This window comes from Equus asinus, chromosome 27 (assembly GCF_041296235.1).
Source record: "Equus asinus isolate D_3611 breed Donkey chromosome 27, EquAss-T2T_v2, whole genome shotgun sequence".
Lineage (NCBI taxonomy): Eukaryota > Metazoa > Chordata > Mammalia > Perissodactyla > Equidae > Equus > Equus asinus.
Window position 1 is genome coordinate 24,394,348 of NC_091816.1, and position 16,271 is coordinate 24,410,618.

The following is a 16,271-nucleotide window of genomic DNA, read 5'->3' on the forward strand; positions in this document are numbered from 1 at the left end:
TTTTTTGATGTTTTTAATCCTTTCCAACTTTTTTTTTTTTTAAAGATTTTATTTTTTCCCCTTTTTCTCCCCAAAGCCCCCCGGTACATAGTTGTGTGTATTCTTCGTTGTGGGTTCTTCTAGTTGTGGTATGTGGGACGCTGCCTCAGCGTGGTTTGATGAGCAGTGCCATGTCCGCGCCCAGGATTCGAACCAACGAAACACTGGGCCGCCTGCAGCGGAGCGCGCGAACTTAACCACTCGGCCACGGGGCCAGCCCCTCTTTCCAACTTTTTTTGAAAAATAAAACTTATAATGCCCCCCTAATAAGATTAGAACTTTGGCAAGCTGTCTTACTTCTTGGTCTTCTCTCCATTTCCCCCACCCCAAACTCCATCACGTTTATAATACCTAGGCACTTTTAATTCTGGGTTGAGACAAATTGTCTTTTTTATTCTCTCTCTCTCTCAGATAGCAACAGATGTTACTAAGATATTTTGTTGATCACCTTTACTTGATATATTTCTTGCAACATCCTCTGCACATGTCTCTTCTCTTATTTAAATGCTTCATCCAACACTTTTCAGTGTGGCTCTTTATGTAGTAACACTTCTAAATCCTTCTGATGATTTTGATCACGCCTTTGAATTTGAATGAATTTGGCTGGATCTAATATTCTGGGCTCTAAATCGTTTCCTTAAATACTTTGGAATGACTACTCCTTTGTCGTCCTTTGCATCTAGTGTTGATTTGGAAAATTTGATTTGATGTCTAAGTCTTGTTTCTTTGTATGTGATCTGCTCTTTCTCTCCCTGTATAAGCTTTTATAATATTTGTCTTTGATATTCTTAAATTTCACTGTATTGGATCTGACTTTTTTAATCTAAGGCTTTTTTTTAATTCCAAAAATTTAAAAATATTTTTATCCTCTCTATTTCTATAGCATTGTCTTTTGCTTCATTCTTCAAGGAGATTTCCTCGATCTAGAAACTAGAAATCTGCTAATTTATTTCTCAGATATATCTATTCTGTCACTTATTCCATCTGTTGACTTCTTAGCTATTTTTCTTTTTATATCTAATAGTTGGTTCCTTTTTATGTCTTATATTAGTGTTTTATGTTGCTAGTATCTCCTTTAGAATATTTATTAGGCTAATTTCAAATGACGGGATCATCTATTGTGAAATCCCTGCTTCTGATAGCATTTCTGGTCTAATAAATTGCTTTCCCTTTGAAATGGTCGTGTTCCTCCAGTGTCTTGCTACTCCAGCCTATCAATTTATTTTCCCTTGGGGCTGTCAGCTTCCCTGTCAGACTGTGTATAAGGGAAGGCCACACCTCCATCCCTGTCAGTTCCTGTGGGTGCAAGCAATGGGGGTGGATGAGTCCTAGGGTGGGACGACTCAGTCACTCATCCCACAAAATAACCTGTCAGGTCAGGGCTTCACCCTTTGCCCCGCAGAGAGAAGTAGCATTAGGAGGAGATATACTCCTTAGGTTTCATTCTCCAGCACTGGGGGATTTGGCAGGAGAAGGCTGAGGAAACAACTGCCCCAAGTTGGTCAGTCTCTAGCTGTTTTCTCCAGGCCTCACACACACACAGCCCAGGTTTTACTCTAGATCACACGGGGATAGAGGTCTGAGTCGCTGCAGTGTCAGGGAGGCACGACTCAGTGCTGGGGAGGAAGCAGGAACCCACCTCAACAGCTCTTTTCCTGCCCTGGGTCACAGCCACCCCTCCACGCCAATTCACCCATTCTAATCACCTCTTCCCCTCACCCCTCAGGGGTTTTCACAGCTTCCTCCATTTGGGGAGTGTCCCTCTGTAGTTCTTCTGAGGTTGATTTTGGGAAAAGGAGCCAGCCTGTTATGCTAACTCCTCATTATAGGAAGTGTCTGTTGTGTTCTTTTGTAGTGTATGTTCCAGAGCCAGTTTGCTGTTAAAACGGGTACAGAAGTTCTCTTAACATACCCAAGACCATCTTGGTTGTGTTGTCCTTTTCCCATGATAAATCTCTTTAAGGGAAGAAAAGATTTATTATAGACGCTGATGTTTCAGGGAAAATGGCATTATCTTGCCTTTTAACATAGTAGGTTCTTGATGTATGAAACAATTTAGAAGAGGCATAGTATTTTCATTAGACTTTTAAAATTATAAAACACTTTTGTATTTTTTCATACCAAGTAATTCTGGTGAATCACTGATCTCATTTTATCTTCTTGACATAAAGTGTCCTCAACCACATGGAAAGCTTCACTCTTTCAAAATCAAGTTAAGTATTTGAGGGTCTGCTTTTTTTTCCCCCATGGGGAAGATTCACTCTGAGCTAACGTCCAGTACCAGTCTTCCTTTTTTTTGGCTTGAGGAAGATTAGGCGTGAGCTAACATCTGTGCCAGTCTGCCTCTAGTTTTTTTTATGTGGGATGCCTCCACAGCATGGCTGATGAGTGGAGTAGGCCAAACCTGGGATCTGAACCTGCGAATTTCGGCTGCCAAGGCTGCCAAACGGGTGGCTGGAACTTTAACCACTACGCCTCAGGGCTGGCCCCAGGGTCTGCTATTTTTAGTATCCTGTACCTGGCACTTAACACTTGAACAGTTTTTTGTTAACAGACTTACTGATTGTAAGCAGTTTATCAATGTGTTTAAGTAGGGAAATACACCATGAAATACAAACATCACAAACTTAGAATATACAGTAGCTGACTCAGTTATCGGTAGGGAGGTGACCAGATTTTTAAAGCACTAGAATTTGAAGGAGCTGTATCTGGATATCATATGTAGACCACTACCACTTTGGTTGGTAGAATCCACTAATTTATCATCATTATAAGCCCTATGCAGAAAGGCATGACCATTTTTTCTAACTTTTTCAGTGTTTTTAACATCTTAAAATCATGATTTCACATTTATATTACAAATAATTTTTTAAAGATGGGGCTGATGTATTTTTAAATTTTTAATTGTGATAAAATACAAATAACACAAAATTGACCATCTTAACCACTTTTCAGTGCACAGGTCAGTAGTGTTAAGTATGTTCTATTGTTGTGCAACAGATAGCCAGAACTTTTTCATCTTGCAAAACTGAAACTTTCTGGTATACCCATTACAACAATTTCCCTCCTCGCCCCCCCCTCCCCCCCACCACCTGGCAACCACCAGTCTACTTTCTGTTTCTAAGAGCTTACTTCAGATACCTCATAGAAATGGGATCATGCAGTGTTTTTCTTTTCGTGGCTGGCTTATTTCACTTAGCATAATGTTCTCAAAGTTCATCTATGGGGTAGCATGTGTCAGAATTTCATTCCTTTTTAAGGTTGAATAATATTCCGTCTGTAAATATACCACATTTTGTTTATCTGGTCACCTGTCAGTGGACACTTGAGTAGCTTCCACTTCTTGGCTATTGTGACTCATGCTCCAGATGAACATGGGTGTATAGAAATACGTTTTTATTCCTGAATTATTTCTTTAATTCAGTGTGTTATAACCAGTTACATCTTTATTCTTTTTTCAGTCGTGTTTTCTTTTTAGATAATTGTAGAGTCACAGGCAGTTGGGAGAAATAATAGAGATTCCGTGTACCTTTTAATGTAATTTCCCCCAGTGATAACATCTCATAAAACTATAGTACAGTGTGACATCCAGGATATTGCTGTTGATACAATCCTCTGATCTTAGCCAGATTTCCTCAGTTGGATTCTCGTTTGTGTGTGATTAGTTTTATGTAATTTTATAATGGTTCATGTGCCCACCACCAGTGAAGATACAAATTAGTTCCCTCACCACAAGGATCTTCGTGTCCTGCTGCTGCCTGTGTCCTCATGTTGCCCTTTTATAACTACACCCGTTTCCCTCTCACCATCTCCCATCCCGTCCCTAAGCCCTGGCAACCGCTAACCTGTTCTCCAGTTATATAATTTTGTCATTTCAAAGTGTTATATGAATGAAGCCATCCATTATGTAACCTGTTGGGCTTGGCTTTTTCCTCTCAGCATAGTTCTTTGGAGATGCATCAATGTTGTTGTGTGTGTCAGTAGTCCGTTCCTTTTCGTGCTAGGTAGTAGTCCGTGGTATGGATGTACCAGGGTTTAACCATTCACCTGCTGAAGGACATTTGGGTTCTTTCTAGTTGTTGGCAATTGCAAATACACAACTATGAACATCCATATACAGTTTTTGTGTAAATATAAGTTTACATTTCTCTGGGATAAATGACTGAGAGTGCATTTACTAGGTTATGGTAATTGTGTGTTTGGTTTTGTAAGAAACTGTCAAACTGTTTTCCACAGTATATGAGTGATCCAGATTCTCTGCATCCTTGCCAGCATTTGGTGTTGTCACTATTTTTTTTTTTGGTTATTCTGATAAGTGCGTAGTATAGAAATACTTTCTTTTTAATTGAAGTTAAAAAAAAAGATAAAATTTGCCATCCGAACTGTTTTTAAGCACACATTAACAGAAGTGTTAAGTGTATGCACCTTGTCACAAGCTTTTTCCAGAACTTCTTCATCTTGCAAAACTGAAACTCTACGGTGTACCCATTAAGCAACAATTTCTCATTTCTCCCTCCGCCCCAGCCCCTAGCAACCACCCTCCTACTCTCTGTTTCTGTTTGACTACTTTCTGTTTCTGTTAGCCATTTTTAAGTGTACCGTATCAGTAGTGTTAACTGTATGCACCTTCTTAGGAAGTTTTTCCAGAACATTCTCATCTTGCAAAACAAGCTCTATGGTTTACCCATTAAGCAACAGTTCCCCACAAGCATCCACCCCCAGCCGCTAGCAACCGCCATTCTACTTTCTGTTTCTGTTTGCCTACTTCAGGTGCTTCATGTAAGTTCAATCATGCAATATTTTTCTTTTTGTGACAAGCTTATTTGACTTAGCATAGTGTTCTCAAAGTTCATCCATGTTGTAGCATATGACAAGATTTCCTCCTTTTTTAAGGCTGAATAATATTCCATTGTATGTATATACCACATTTTCTTTATCCCTTTATCCACCCACCCCTTGGCTTTTGTGAATAATGAACATGGGTGTGCAGATATTTTTTCAAGATCCTGTTTTCAGTTCTTTTGGATATATACTGAGAAGTTGGGTTGCTGGACCAAAAGGTAGTTCTATTTGTAAGTTTTTGAGGAACCTCTGCACTGTTTTCCATCACAGCAGCCCCATTTTACAGTCCCACAAACAGTGCGCAAGGGTTCCAGTTTCTCCACATTCTCACCAACACTTGTCGTTTTCTGTTTTGTTGATAGTGGCTATCCTAATATGTATGAAATGATATCTCATTGTGGTTTTGATTTGCATTTTCCTGATGTTCAGTGATGTTGAGCGCTTTTTCATATGCTTGTTGGCTGTTTATACGTCTTTGGAGAAGTGGGTTTTCAAGTCATTTGCCCATTTTTTAATTGAGTTATGTTGTTGAGTTGTAGGAGTTCTTTATGTATTCTGGATATTACCCCTTATCCCAGACGTGGTTTGAAAATATTTTCTTCCATTCTATAGGTCACCTTTTCACTCTGTTGATTGTTTCCTTTGCTGCACAGAAGGTTTTTGTTTTTTTTCGCTGTGGAAGATTAGTCCTGAGCTAACATCAATGCCAGTCTTCCTCTATTTTGTATGTGGGTTGCCACCACAACATGCCTGACGAGTGGTGTAGGTCCACGCCTGGGATCCGAACCCATGAACCCAGGACACTGAAGCAGAGCACGTGGAAGTTTAACCACTGTGCTGGGGGCTGGCCCCTGCACAGAAGATTTTAAGTTTGAAGTAGTCCCATTTGTCTTTCTTTTGTTGTCTATGCTTTGGGTGTCAAATCCAAGAATTTGTTGCCAATACCAATGTCTTGAAGTTTTTCTCCTATATTTTCTTCTAAGAGTTTTATAGTTTCAAATTGTACATTTAGGTCTTTAATCCATTCTGAGTTAATTTTTGTATATAGTGTAAGGTAAGGGTCCAACTTCACCCTTTTGCATGTGGCTATCCAATTTTCTCAGCACTGTTTGTTGAAGGAGCTTCCCTTCCCCATTGTGTAGCCTTGACACCCTTGTTGAAGATCATTGACCGTTTATGAGATACTTTGTTTCCAGGTTCTCTATTCTGTTCCATTGGTCTGTATGTCTGTCTTTATGCCAGTACTATACTATTTTGGTTACTGTAACTGTGTACTATGTTTTATAATCAGGAAGTGTGAGGCCTTCAACTTTGGTTTGCTTTCTTAAGACTGTTTTGGCTATTTGGAGTCCTTTGATATTCCATATGAAGCTTAGGATGAGTTTTTCTATTTCTGCAAGAAATGCCATTGGGAATTTGTTAGGGATTGCATTGACTCTGAAGATTGCTTCAGAGTCATTTTAATAGTATTAAATCTTCCAGTCCATGAGCATGGGATGTCTTTCCATTTATTTGTATTGTCTTCAAATTCTTTCAACAATGTTTTGTAGTTTTCAGTGTACAAATATTTCACCTTTTTGATTAAGTTTATTCCTAAGTGTTTTACTCTTTTTGATGCTGTTGTAAATGGGGTTGTTTCCTTAATTTCCTCTTCAGATTGTTCATTGTTAGTATGTAGAAATGCAACTGATTTTTGTGTGTTGGTTTCATATCCTGCAACTTTGCTGAAATTTGTTTATTAGTTCTAACAGGGTTTTTTGATGGAATCTTTAGGGTTTTCTACATATAAGATCATGTCATCTGTGAACAAAGATAATTTTTCTTCTTCCTTTCCAATTTGGATGCCTTTTATTTCTTTTTCTTATCTAATTGCTCTGGCTAGGATTTCCAGTACTATGTTGAATAGAAGTGGCAAGAGAGGGCATCCCTGTCTTGTTCCTGAGCTGGGAGCAAAAAGCTTTCAATTTTTCACCAGTGAGTATGATGTTAGCTGTGGGCTTTTGGTATATGGCCTTCCTTATGTGGAGGTAATTTCCTTCTACTCCCAGTTTGTTGAGAGTTTTTGTCATGAAAGGGTGTTGAATTTTGTCAAATACTTTTTCTGTATCGATTGAGATGATCCGGTGGCATTTGTCCTTCATTCTGTTATTGTGATGTATTACATTGTATTTCATATGTTGAACTATCCTTGCATTCCAGAAATACATACCACTTGGTCATGATGTATAATCTTTTAAATATGTTGTTGAATTCTGTTTGCTTGTATTTTGTTGAGGACTTTTGCATCAATAATCATCAAGAATACTAGTCTGTAGTTTTCTTGTAGTAGCTTTGTCTGATTTTGGTATCAGGGTAATGCTGGCCTCATAAAATGAGTTTGGAAGTGTTCCCTCCTCTTCAGTCTTTTGGAAGAGTGTGAGGACTGGTGTTCATTCTTCTTTAAATGTTTGGTAGAATGCTCCAGTGAAGTCATCTTGTCCTGGGCTCTTGGATGGGAGGTTTTTGATTATTGATTCAATCTCCTTACTAGCTATGTGTTTGTTCAGAGTTTTTTATTTCTTCATGATTCAGTCTTGGTAGGTTGTATGTTTCTATAAATTTATGTATTTCTTCTAGGTTACCCAACTTGTCAGTATATAATTGTTCATAGTCATCTTTTATCGTGCTTTTTATTTCTGTGGCATCAGTTGTAATGTCTCCTCCTTCACTTCTGATTTTGTCTTCTCTTTTTCTTAGTCTATCTAAGGATTTGTCAATTTTGTTGATCTTTACAAAAAACAACTCTTAGCCTTGTTTATTTTTTATTACTTTCAATTAAAAGGACGTTTTAAATTATAGTATCCTACTGTGCCGAGGCAGAGTAGGGGTCTAACAGCTGCCCTGGCAGAATGTCTGCTGCTGCTGCACAGTCACTATGGGTCTGCCGTCCAGCCATGAGGGAGCCAAACTGGGAGACTGGACTCTCTGCTCCCTGATGCGAGGAACCAGTTTGTTTGGGTCAGCATTATAGTTTATGAAAAACTGGATGGCTGGCTTTGGCTGCTTACTTGTTGGTTAGTGCAAATGTCTCATATAATTATTCCTCCAGTTGTTAGCAGGCAGGGAGGGAGGGGCTGAAGTATTCCGGTCATTGGATCAAACAGCAGGAAAAGACTGGGGTTGGCTGTAAAAATTTCCACATCTCTTGATATCACCTGTGGATGTGGCCAGTGTCAGGCAGTTAAGCTGACCACATACCTGAGGTTTAGGAGAAAATATTTCCTGTTTTTTTTCTTTTGTTGAGACATTTCCAGTATTTTTTTAAGCCTAAGAACAGGCTGCAAGCTGACCATGCCATCTTAGATATTCAAAATGGCATGTGCCAAACTGTGTGTATTTGTTGGTGTGCTAATGAGCAAATGAAACACACCTTTCAAAATCCTTTAGGACACCTAGTTTGATTTCTTTCTTTTTTATTTTGCTATAGACAAAAAATGGGACCTAAAATTTGTAAGGAAACCATCAACAAATTTCATTCTCATATGAAAGAAGAACTCATCAAAGTGGTAAGTTCATTGACATAAATTTGGTGGTCTAAATTTTTTTTAATAATCCTGAGGCAGCATCTTAGAAAAGCTTGCATTTGCTGGTAATGTGGTGAAGCTCTCATTAGAATGATCCGTATTTCACATGTTTTTAAACTAAATGTGATATATTGTAAACTATAAACGTTTAATTTTGGAAAATGCATATGAATAATTATTTTTGTTTTGTGTAGCTTAAAGAAGTCCAGATGTTGAAGACTCTGAAAAGGAAGAATGCTAAGGTAAATCACTTATGATTAGGAGCTTATAGTTGTTAGAACACTGACAGACATAGAGTTAAGTAAATTGACTCTGGGTTTTATGACCTTCAGAGTTTGTGTAAGATTTCTTATTTTTAGTTAGGCTTTTATTTGGTTGATCTTGTGGTTGAATACTGATAATGTAGTCAAAGGAATGAGGATCCTAGTCAGCCAAAAAATGGCTCTCAAGCCCAAAATGACCACTTATATGGATAAGGATTAAGTAATATATATTTATTGCTTTTGTGGATGTCAAAAAGCAAAACCTTTTAGAATAAATAACTGTCTCAGGTAAAAGGACAGTCTGGGAACAACACTAGATTAAGGGTCAGGAGACCTCATTTCTTGTCCTGGTTCTGCTATGTCAATGTTGTACCACCTTTTTGAAAACTGCACACGACTCGATGTGCAACCAGGAACAAGCTGGTCAACACTAGGCGCTGCCTCCCCATCTGTCTGTGGTTGGACCAAGTGACCTCTGAGGTTCCAGCCCTAAACTGACATGAATCTAGGAGAAGAGCAGCACCCTCTCTACATTTATAATAGAAATAGATTTGAAACACACACATTTTCCTTCAAAGCCTTTCTTTGTGTGAGTTTTAATCTCTTACTGGTCAATGCTGTGTTGCCTGTAAGTAAGTGATTACAGTCTGAATGTCCAGCAGTGGAATATTAGGTAGTCATTAAAAGTGATGCTGATAATAAAATTTATTATATTGAAATGCTCGTTTTTAAAATGCAAACTGTATGATGACACTCCCCCGCTTCAACATTTTCCTAGTGTACCTAGATAAAATGGAAACTCCTTACTTTATAGCTCACAGGGTAGTAAAGGTCTGGTCCCCACTTCCTCTTCCAAGTTATCTTGGAGTAGAAACCGCTGCCCTTCTTTTTCCAAGTTCCCCGTTCTTTTCCTACATGGCACACATGATGAGCTGTAATTCCGTATTGTGTGTGTGTCGTATCTGGCTTCCCTAGTAGACCAAAGTTCCGTGATGGTAAGAAGGGGGTCTGTCTTGTTTCTCACTGTATTTCCACCACGTGGCACAGTGTACCTGGCAGTGCTCAAACATGTACAAAATCAATTTAACAAACTATTGCGTTACTTAGGTGATTTCAGATATTGAAAAGAAAAGGCAGCGTTTGATTGAAGTCCAGGATGAACTGCTCCGGTAAGACATCAGCATCCTCTGAGAACTCAGCCGTAAGGATTTATTTACAACGTCCTGTGGGGCTAGCAGGACTTGCTGCTGTGTTGAATTAAGATCCAGGTTTTCTTTGAGCTTGGAAGCTCAGTGAAGGTAGGGTGTGCTGCCAAGTTGGAGAAGCTTTCAGCACAGGAGAATTCAGCACTCACCTATCTGCCATCAGATCTCTCAGCTCTGGCCTGAGAGGCAGCCTAATGAGAGATTTAGTGCATACACTCCAGAACTAGACTACCTGGGTTTGAATCCAGGCTCTGCCACTTACTGGCTGTGCAACCTTGGGCAGGTTACTTGACCTCCCAGGGTCTTAGTTCCCTCATTTGTAAATGAGTATAATATTACCTACACCTCACAGGGTGTTGTGAGAATTAAATGAATAAATAGACAGAAAGTGCTGTGTCAGTGCTAAGTTCTTGTTAATGTTGTTATTGTTGAAATACAGACCTTGGTGGGGCACTCTTGTGAGTCCATCCCCAAGTGTTGGACCAGGAGGACTTTGCTGGGGGGTCGCCGTGGTCTGCTCAGGAAGACTGGAGTACGCTGCATCAGCGCTCCACCAACCAGTGTTTTCTGGTGCTCTGCTAGACAGTCAGGATCCTGTGTGAGCTGGAGGGTTGGCAGTAAAGCAGTGGGAGGATAGGCTGTAGCAGATATGCTCTCTGCTCTTAAGGAGCTTTAAAATAGCTTGAGAAAGTGGTATTATCAGAAAAGACAGCCTGTAATTAAGTACTGTTTTAAAGAAGAGACTGCCACAGAACTTTAGAAGAGGGAGAAATTGGTTGTCTAGTCCACTGGTTTCCAAATCTAGTCTATGGACAAGTGCTGGCCCAAGATAAAGCTTTCACTGGCCAGGCATAAACAAGAATGTCAAAGATACTATAATAATGATGGCTAATGCTTAAAAAGCTTCCTGTGTGTGCTGGGCACTGTCCTAAATGCTTTATATATTAACTCGTTGGTCATCATAATCCTGTGAGGTAGGTTACTATGGCTACATAATAAGACTCAGACATGTCTTAAAGATGAGCCTCTTTTGTGCCTTTTCTAGATATAATTTTAGAAGTTGAAAAGTATATTTTGAAAAGGCATGGAAAAAAAAAATGTGGTATATCATTATTTTAACTTTACATGTGGAAAACCTACACATGGGGAGGTAATTGCCCACAGTCACCTCTGGGAAGTGGGGGCGAGGCTCTGATGCCTGCATTCCTGACCGCAACCCTGGCAAAGAGGAGGGAGTTTACAGAACGCTGCCTTTGTTCAGCGTACAAATCATGTTAGGGATGCTTGCTTTTTACGTCTTTATTTGTGAGAATAAAAAATTGGCACCTCTCCCCCTCCTTTTATTCACTGGCCCGTAAAATCCAAAGTGTCCCTTGTCATTTTATAGTTACAAAACGAAGCCACTGAGAGGAAGCAGTGTGCCCAAGGTGACACATCTTTCCTCCAGGCACTGTGGCAGTTTTCCACTCGTTTTACTGGATCTTGGAAATGGGCAAGATTTTGAGAAGAGGCAGGGGAAAAGGGGAGGCTTTTTGTCCCTGCTTTTGCTGTTCAACTGCAATGCCTGGGTATTCCTGCCAGAAGCTCTAAAATGTCAACTAAGCGTATGTTCTAATTCACTAGTTCCCAAGACCCTAACAATGACTTGATGAATTTTAGGATATGGAAGGCAGGCATGGTCCTCTGTGGGTTTCACTGCTAATTACTCATTGTATATTGTATTTCAGAGGTTTTTTTCTATATTTTAAATTGAAACGTAGACTCTTTCATACGTTTGTAATGTCATAGCCAAAGATATCTTAAGCCATCTACTCCACGTCCCCCATTGTTTCTTCTTTCACTCAGTGTACTTAGTCTCATACGCTGCAGGCTGTTACCGTTTATTATATGTCATTTATTTTGGGGAAAAATATTTTTTTGTTTATTTTCAGGTTAGAACCACAGCTGAAACAACTACAAATAAAATATGATGAACTTAAGGAGAGAAAATCTTCCCTGAGGAATGCAGAATATTTCTTATCTAATTTAAAACAGCTTCATCAAGATTATTCCAATATTCGACAGAAAGAACCGAATGTAAAGGAAACGGTAACTTTGGGTTTTACTTTTCTCACCGTCCTTCAGAAGATAGAGGGCGTTTGCATGCTAGAGGACCAGAAGCTTTGAGGAGAAAGAGAAGGAAATGTAGATGCAACATTAGTTTACCCAGAACAGCATCACATAAATTGGTGAAAATTTGTTATATCATCACTTCTTTAGCTACTTAAGGCTGGAGGAGTACAGAAAAATCCAGAAACATTGATTTTATTAAGGTATTTATGCTTCAGAGAACTGCATTTCATCAAGGGAAGGAAATCCTCTGTGTACAAATCTCAAGTGAGCAATGATGCTTTACTTATTAAAATTGTCATCAACATAAGACTGCTCAGACATGTTTTACAGAGACCAAGCTCTTTTGTTCTTTGTTCAGCCCATGTTTGTAGTATCTTTTGTATCTTAAAAACAAGCCATTATCCCATATAAATAGTAGGTGTATTTTTTTTTTATTTTTTAATTTTTGGTGAGGAAGATTGGCCCTGAGCGAACATCTGTGCCAATCTTCCTCTATTTTGTATGTGGGACGCCACCAGGACATGGGTTGATGAGTGGTGTATGGGTCCATGCCCAGGATTTGAACCTGAGAACCCCAAGCTGCCCAAGTGGAGTGTGCAAACTTAACCACTACATCATCGGGCTGGCCCATAGGTGTAATTTTAGAAGCTGAGAAACATAAAAAGGGCATATAGTAGGGAAAAGTGTAGTATGTTACTGTTTTAATAAATTTTGTAGTTGCTTCTGGATTTTTGCTGCAGACTTTGCTACTGTTATGATAACCAGCTCAGATTAATAGAAATGTTTAAGTTACAGAAAAAAACATAATTTGTATTCCCTAATATAATTTTATATAAAATGTATAATTATGATCACACTTGTATTTTTTACTTCTAAATTCAATTTTAAGGTTTTGACACTGATCTAAAAGTTAATTCTCCTGAGCCTAAGGTTTGTTCATATATTAGAGATCTGGAAATAGAATGTTTTTAATTACCTTTTTCTGTGACAGTACCCAACTAGTCTAAAGCTTATGTGGAGTTGGGGATTTGGTTACTAAACTTGGAGAAATTAGTGGTAGCACTGATTGAATGTGAACAGCCTAACTTGGGTGAAAACTTGCTATGGTGACTCTGCATTGTTTGGAACGCGCTGCTCTTATAACATCCCGTCCTGCGCGTGCCCTCGGTGCCTTTCGTACTTCCATGGCAGCATCTATCCTTGATGCTTTATAGAGTGCAGATATTTGGCTATCAGTCTTACGTCTTTTCCCAAACTAAAAATCTAGCAGCAACTGTAAGTTCTTCCCCTCACCCGTCCCTGAGAGCATGTGCCCCTGGCAGCTGGAACACTGGGCTCTCCAATATCTTTTGAACTGAATTCCATAGTAATGTGGTAGCTTCTATCCCAAAAGAATTCCATTATTAGGTGGGTGGTAGTCGTAGTGTGACAGCTTTTCTGTTTAATTTTCATTTCTAAGAAAACAACCTTGGAAACATTAAACTATCATAAGTATGATAAAATTCTGTAAGGGGAATTCAGTCACTCACCCTTAGACACAGTTTGCAATACGAAGTTTGGCTTTGTTAATTTTTCAAAATCATGAGTAGGGTTTTGTTTTCTATTTTATGTTGGGTTTGTATCTAATTTTGTCTTTAATCATTAAGAACATTTGGATTGGCAACTTTTAAGACATTTAGTCAATCTTCCCAATAAATAATTTTTCTAGATAGATTTTTTTTTCTCATGAACTTTTATGGACCTGGTGTTCTCATTTTGTCAGTTTTGCGGTGAAGGTGAATGTCTCAGTTTTCTGTGTTTAAAATAGGCCTGAGATCAAGCAGGCCCCACAGAGCTCTAGTGCACTTGCCCAAACCAGGTCTGGACCTGTCCCAAGAATGATTCTGTTTTAAATAATTCAGATGCCACAGTTCTTTAAACCAGCTGGTCTTCTGGGATGAGATCAGCTCAAGCTTTGCAGAGCAGTTCCCGTGCAACGTTATTTATCAAAGGAAATGGATAAAAACCAATTTTCTTAATAGTCCTAGTTGCCAAAATGAAGAGTAGTTTATGAAAAGCTCTATTAAAATTGGCATTTCGTCATAACATTGAGCTATGTAAAATAGATTATAAAAGTTTTTGATATTTGTTAACTTAAATTATTTTCCTTCAACAGTATGATTCATCCAGCCTTCCAGCCCTGTTATTCAAAGCAAGAACCCTTTTGGGAGCTGAAAACCACCTGCAAAATATCAACCGTCAATTAGAGAAGCTGCTTGACTAGGAATGAGGCCAGTCTACGAAAATGCACCTTCATAAAGATCGGCCTCATGCTACTATCTGTTGCCTTCTGAAACTATACTTTTATAAATATTCTTTTTGAAAAATTAAAAGGGAAGATATATGTTTTTACTTCATTTTTCCACTAAGAAGATTGGGAGGAAAACCCCAAACTTTATTACTGTTGAGTTGAGCATTTTTTTTTTTAATATCTGAGAATGTTGCCATAACAATAAAAAGTAAACTTGTCTAATGGTTCAGAGTGGTTGTATGGCCTTGTCACCATTTTAATATTTAATATTACTTTGCCATTCAAATTAAGTGAGTGAACAATGTTAAGTGGCATCAGTTTGATTGTATAGTAGTTTTAGAGGCCATAATTAAATTGTTAGTGTCTTGAATAATAAGTTTTAAAATATTGACACCTGGGGCCGGCCCCGTGGCTGAGTGGTTAAGTTTGTGCGCTCCACTTCAGCAGTCCAGGGTTTCACCGGTTCGGATCCTGGGTGCAGACATGGCACCACTCATCATCCCACATGCCACAACTAGAAGGACCCACAACTAAAAAAAAAAAATATATATATACACACACACACACACACACACACACACACACACACACACACACACACACACACACAACTATGTACCAGGGGGCTTTGGGGAGAAAAAGGAAAAATAAAAAATAAATGTTGACACCTAATCAGCCCCAGACATATAAAAGAGTTCTAACCTATAAATAAACATGCAAAACTAAGTTGATGCAACATAGACTAACTTTGGTTAACCAATAAGGAGATTTCTACTGAGTTTAAATACACGAAAGCCAATTTTCAGTAAAACTGGTTTACTTCAATAAACAAGAATTGGAAAGCAAAGTGATAAAATTTAGTTGATATAAATAAGTTTAATAAGTTACTATGTCTGTTATTAAATCTGTCTTCAGGCAAATTACAGGCTTGTTGTGCAAGTGTCCACAGTTAATTAGCTACTCTCCTAACACTTCTAGAATTAGTTCATCGGGAATTTCATCCGCTCCACTGTTAGAACTGAGCAGCCCATCCTCTGCAGCTTCTGCCAGCTCAGCATCTTCAGTAGCTTCCAAAAAATAAGCATCCTCAATGCCATCACCCCAGTCGGCATGAGAATCTACACCTTTTGACAAGGTGCTAGACGGTGGCTTAGGAGGCGTCTCAGTCTCACTGTGGGTTGTCACTTCATCTGTTGTCAATGCCTCTTCCTTTAGTTCCAAAGGGGAGGGTGAGGGAGAATGGGATGGAAAGAAAACACCGGGTATCAGCCAGAATACGTGATGATTTCACCAGCGTCAATCTGCGTGGAATTAAGGTATTTAAGTATACGACCAGTTCTTTGACAGACATTAAAATGAATCTGCTGGGTGATATTGTCTCCAGTATAGTGACCATGAAAATGAGTTCATTAATTCAGTGCTGCTGCCATCGTAGCTCAGACGCTGCTGAAACTCCAAATTTGGAAATGCCTGCAGCTCCTGTGGTACATTCTTTTCAAAATATACAAGACCTACAACTAGAATATACAACTGTATACTGGGAGGCTTTGGGGAGAAGGAAAAAAAAGAAGATTGGCAACAGATGTTAGCTCAGGTGCCAGTCTTAAAAAATACAGATGGAGTTAGAGCAAGGGCAGACTGAATTTTTTAAAAAGTAGATCCCGCTGCAGGCGCAGTGGGAAACACATCCGCTACATTAACAACACACTGATTTCCCTATTTATTAAGTATGTAAAAAAAGAACTTGGGTTGAAAAATTCTCATTCTCCAGCTGCACACCTAAACATTTGAGATGAAGGGTTTTAATGTCTGCAACTTACCTTTCAAGAGATTTGTTATAGACTGAATGTTTCTGTCCTGCCCCCCCAGAAATTCCTCAGTTGAAATCCTAACCCCCAACGTGCTGGTATTAGGAGGTGAGGCCTTTGGGAGGTGAACAGGGCATGAGGGTGGAGCC

General features: G+C 39.0%; 2 protein-coding genes across 22 annotated transcripts in view; one reads left to right on the top strand and one right to left on the bottom strand.

Moving 5' to 3' along the window:
- The window catches only part of CENPU (centromere protein U), a 39,169-nt gene extending 24,323 nt beyond the window's left edge, over positions 1-14,846 (top strand). Inside the window, exons 9-13 of one of the 2 annotated variants that reach the window (XM_014839505.3) lie at positions 8,348-8,426; positions 8,639-8,686; positions 9,815-9,876; positions 11,844-12,000; positions 14,180-14,846. In XM_014839505.3, the coding sequence (XP_014694991.3) occupies positions 8,348-8,426; positions 8,639-8,686; positions 9,815-9,876; positions 11,844-12,000; positions 14,180-14,287 (454 nt within the window). In that variant the 3' untranslated portion in view covers positions 14,288-14,846. The remainder of the gene's footprint in view (positions 1-8,347; positions 8,427-8,638; positions 8,687-9,814; positions 9,877-11,843; positions 12,001-14,179) is intronic. The other variant, XM_044760577.2, reaches the window with a different exon arrangement.
- Positions 14,847-15,117: 271 nt separating this feature from the next.
- PRIMPOL (primase and DNA directed polymerase) overlaps positions 15,118-16,271 on the bottom strand; it is a 40,295-nt gene continuing 39,141 nt past the window's right edge. For 15 of the 20 annotated variants that reach the window (XM_070500025.1, XM_070500019.1, XM_070500027.1 and 12 more), the window contains one exon: positions 15,118-15,523. In XM_070500025.1, the coding sequence (XP_070356126.1) occupies positions 15,272-15,523 (252 nt within the window). In that variant the 3' untranslated portion in view covers positions 15,118-15,271. Of the gene's footprint in view, positions 15,616-16,271 lie in introns of all 20 variants that reach the window. The other 5 variants (XM_070500023.1, XM_014839502.3, XM_070500022.1 and 2 more) reach the window with 1 other exon arrangement.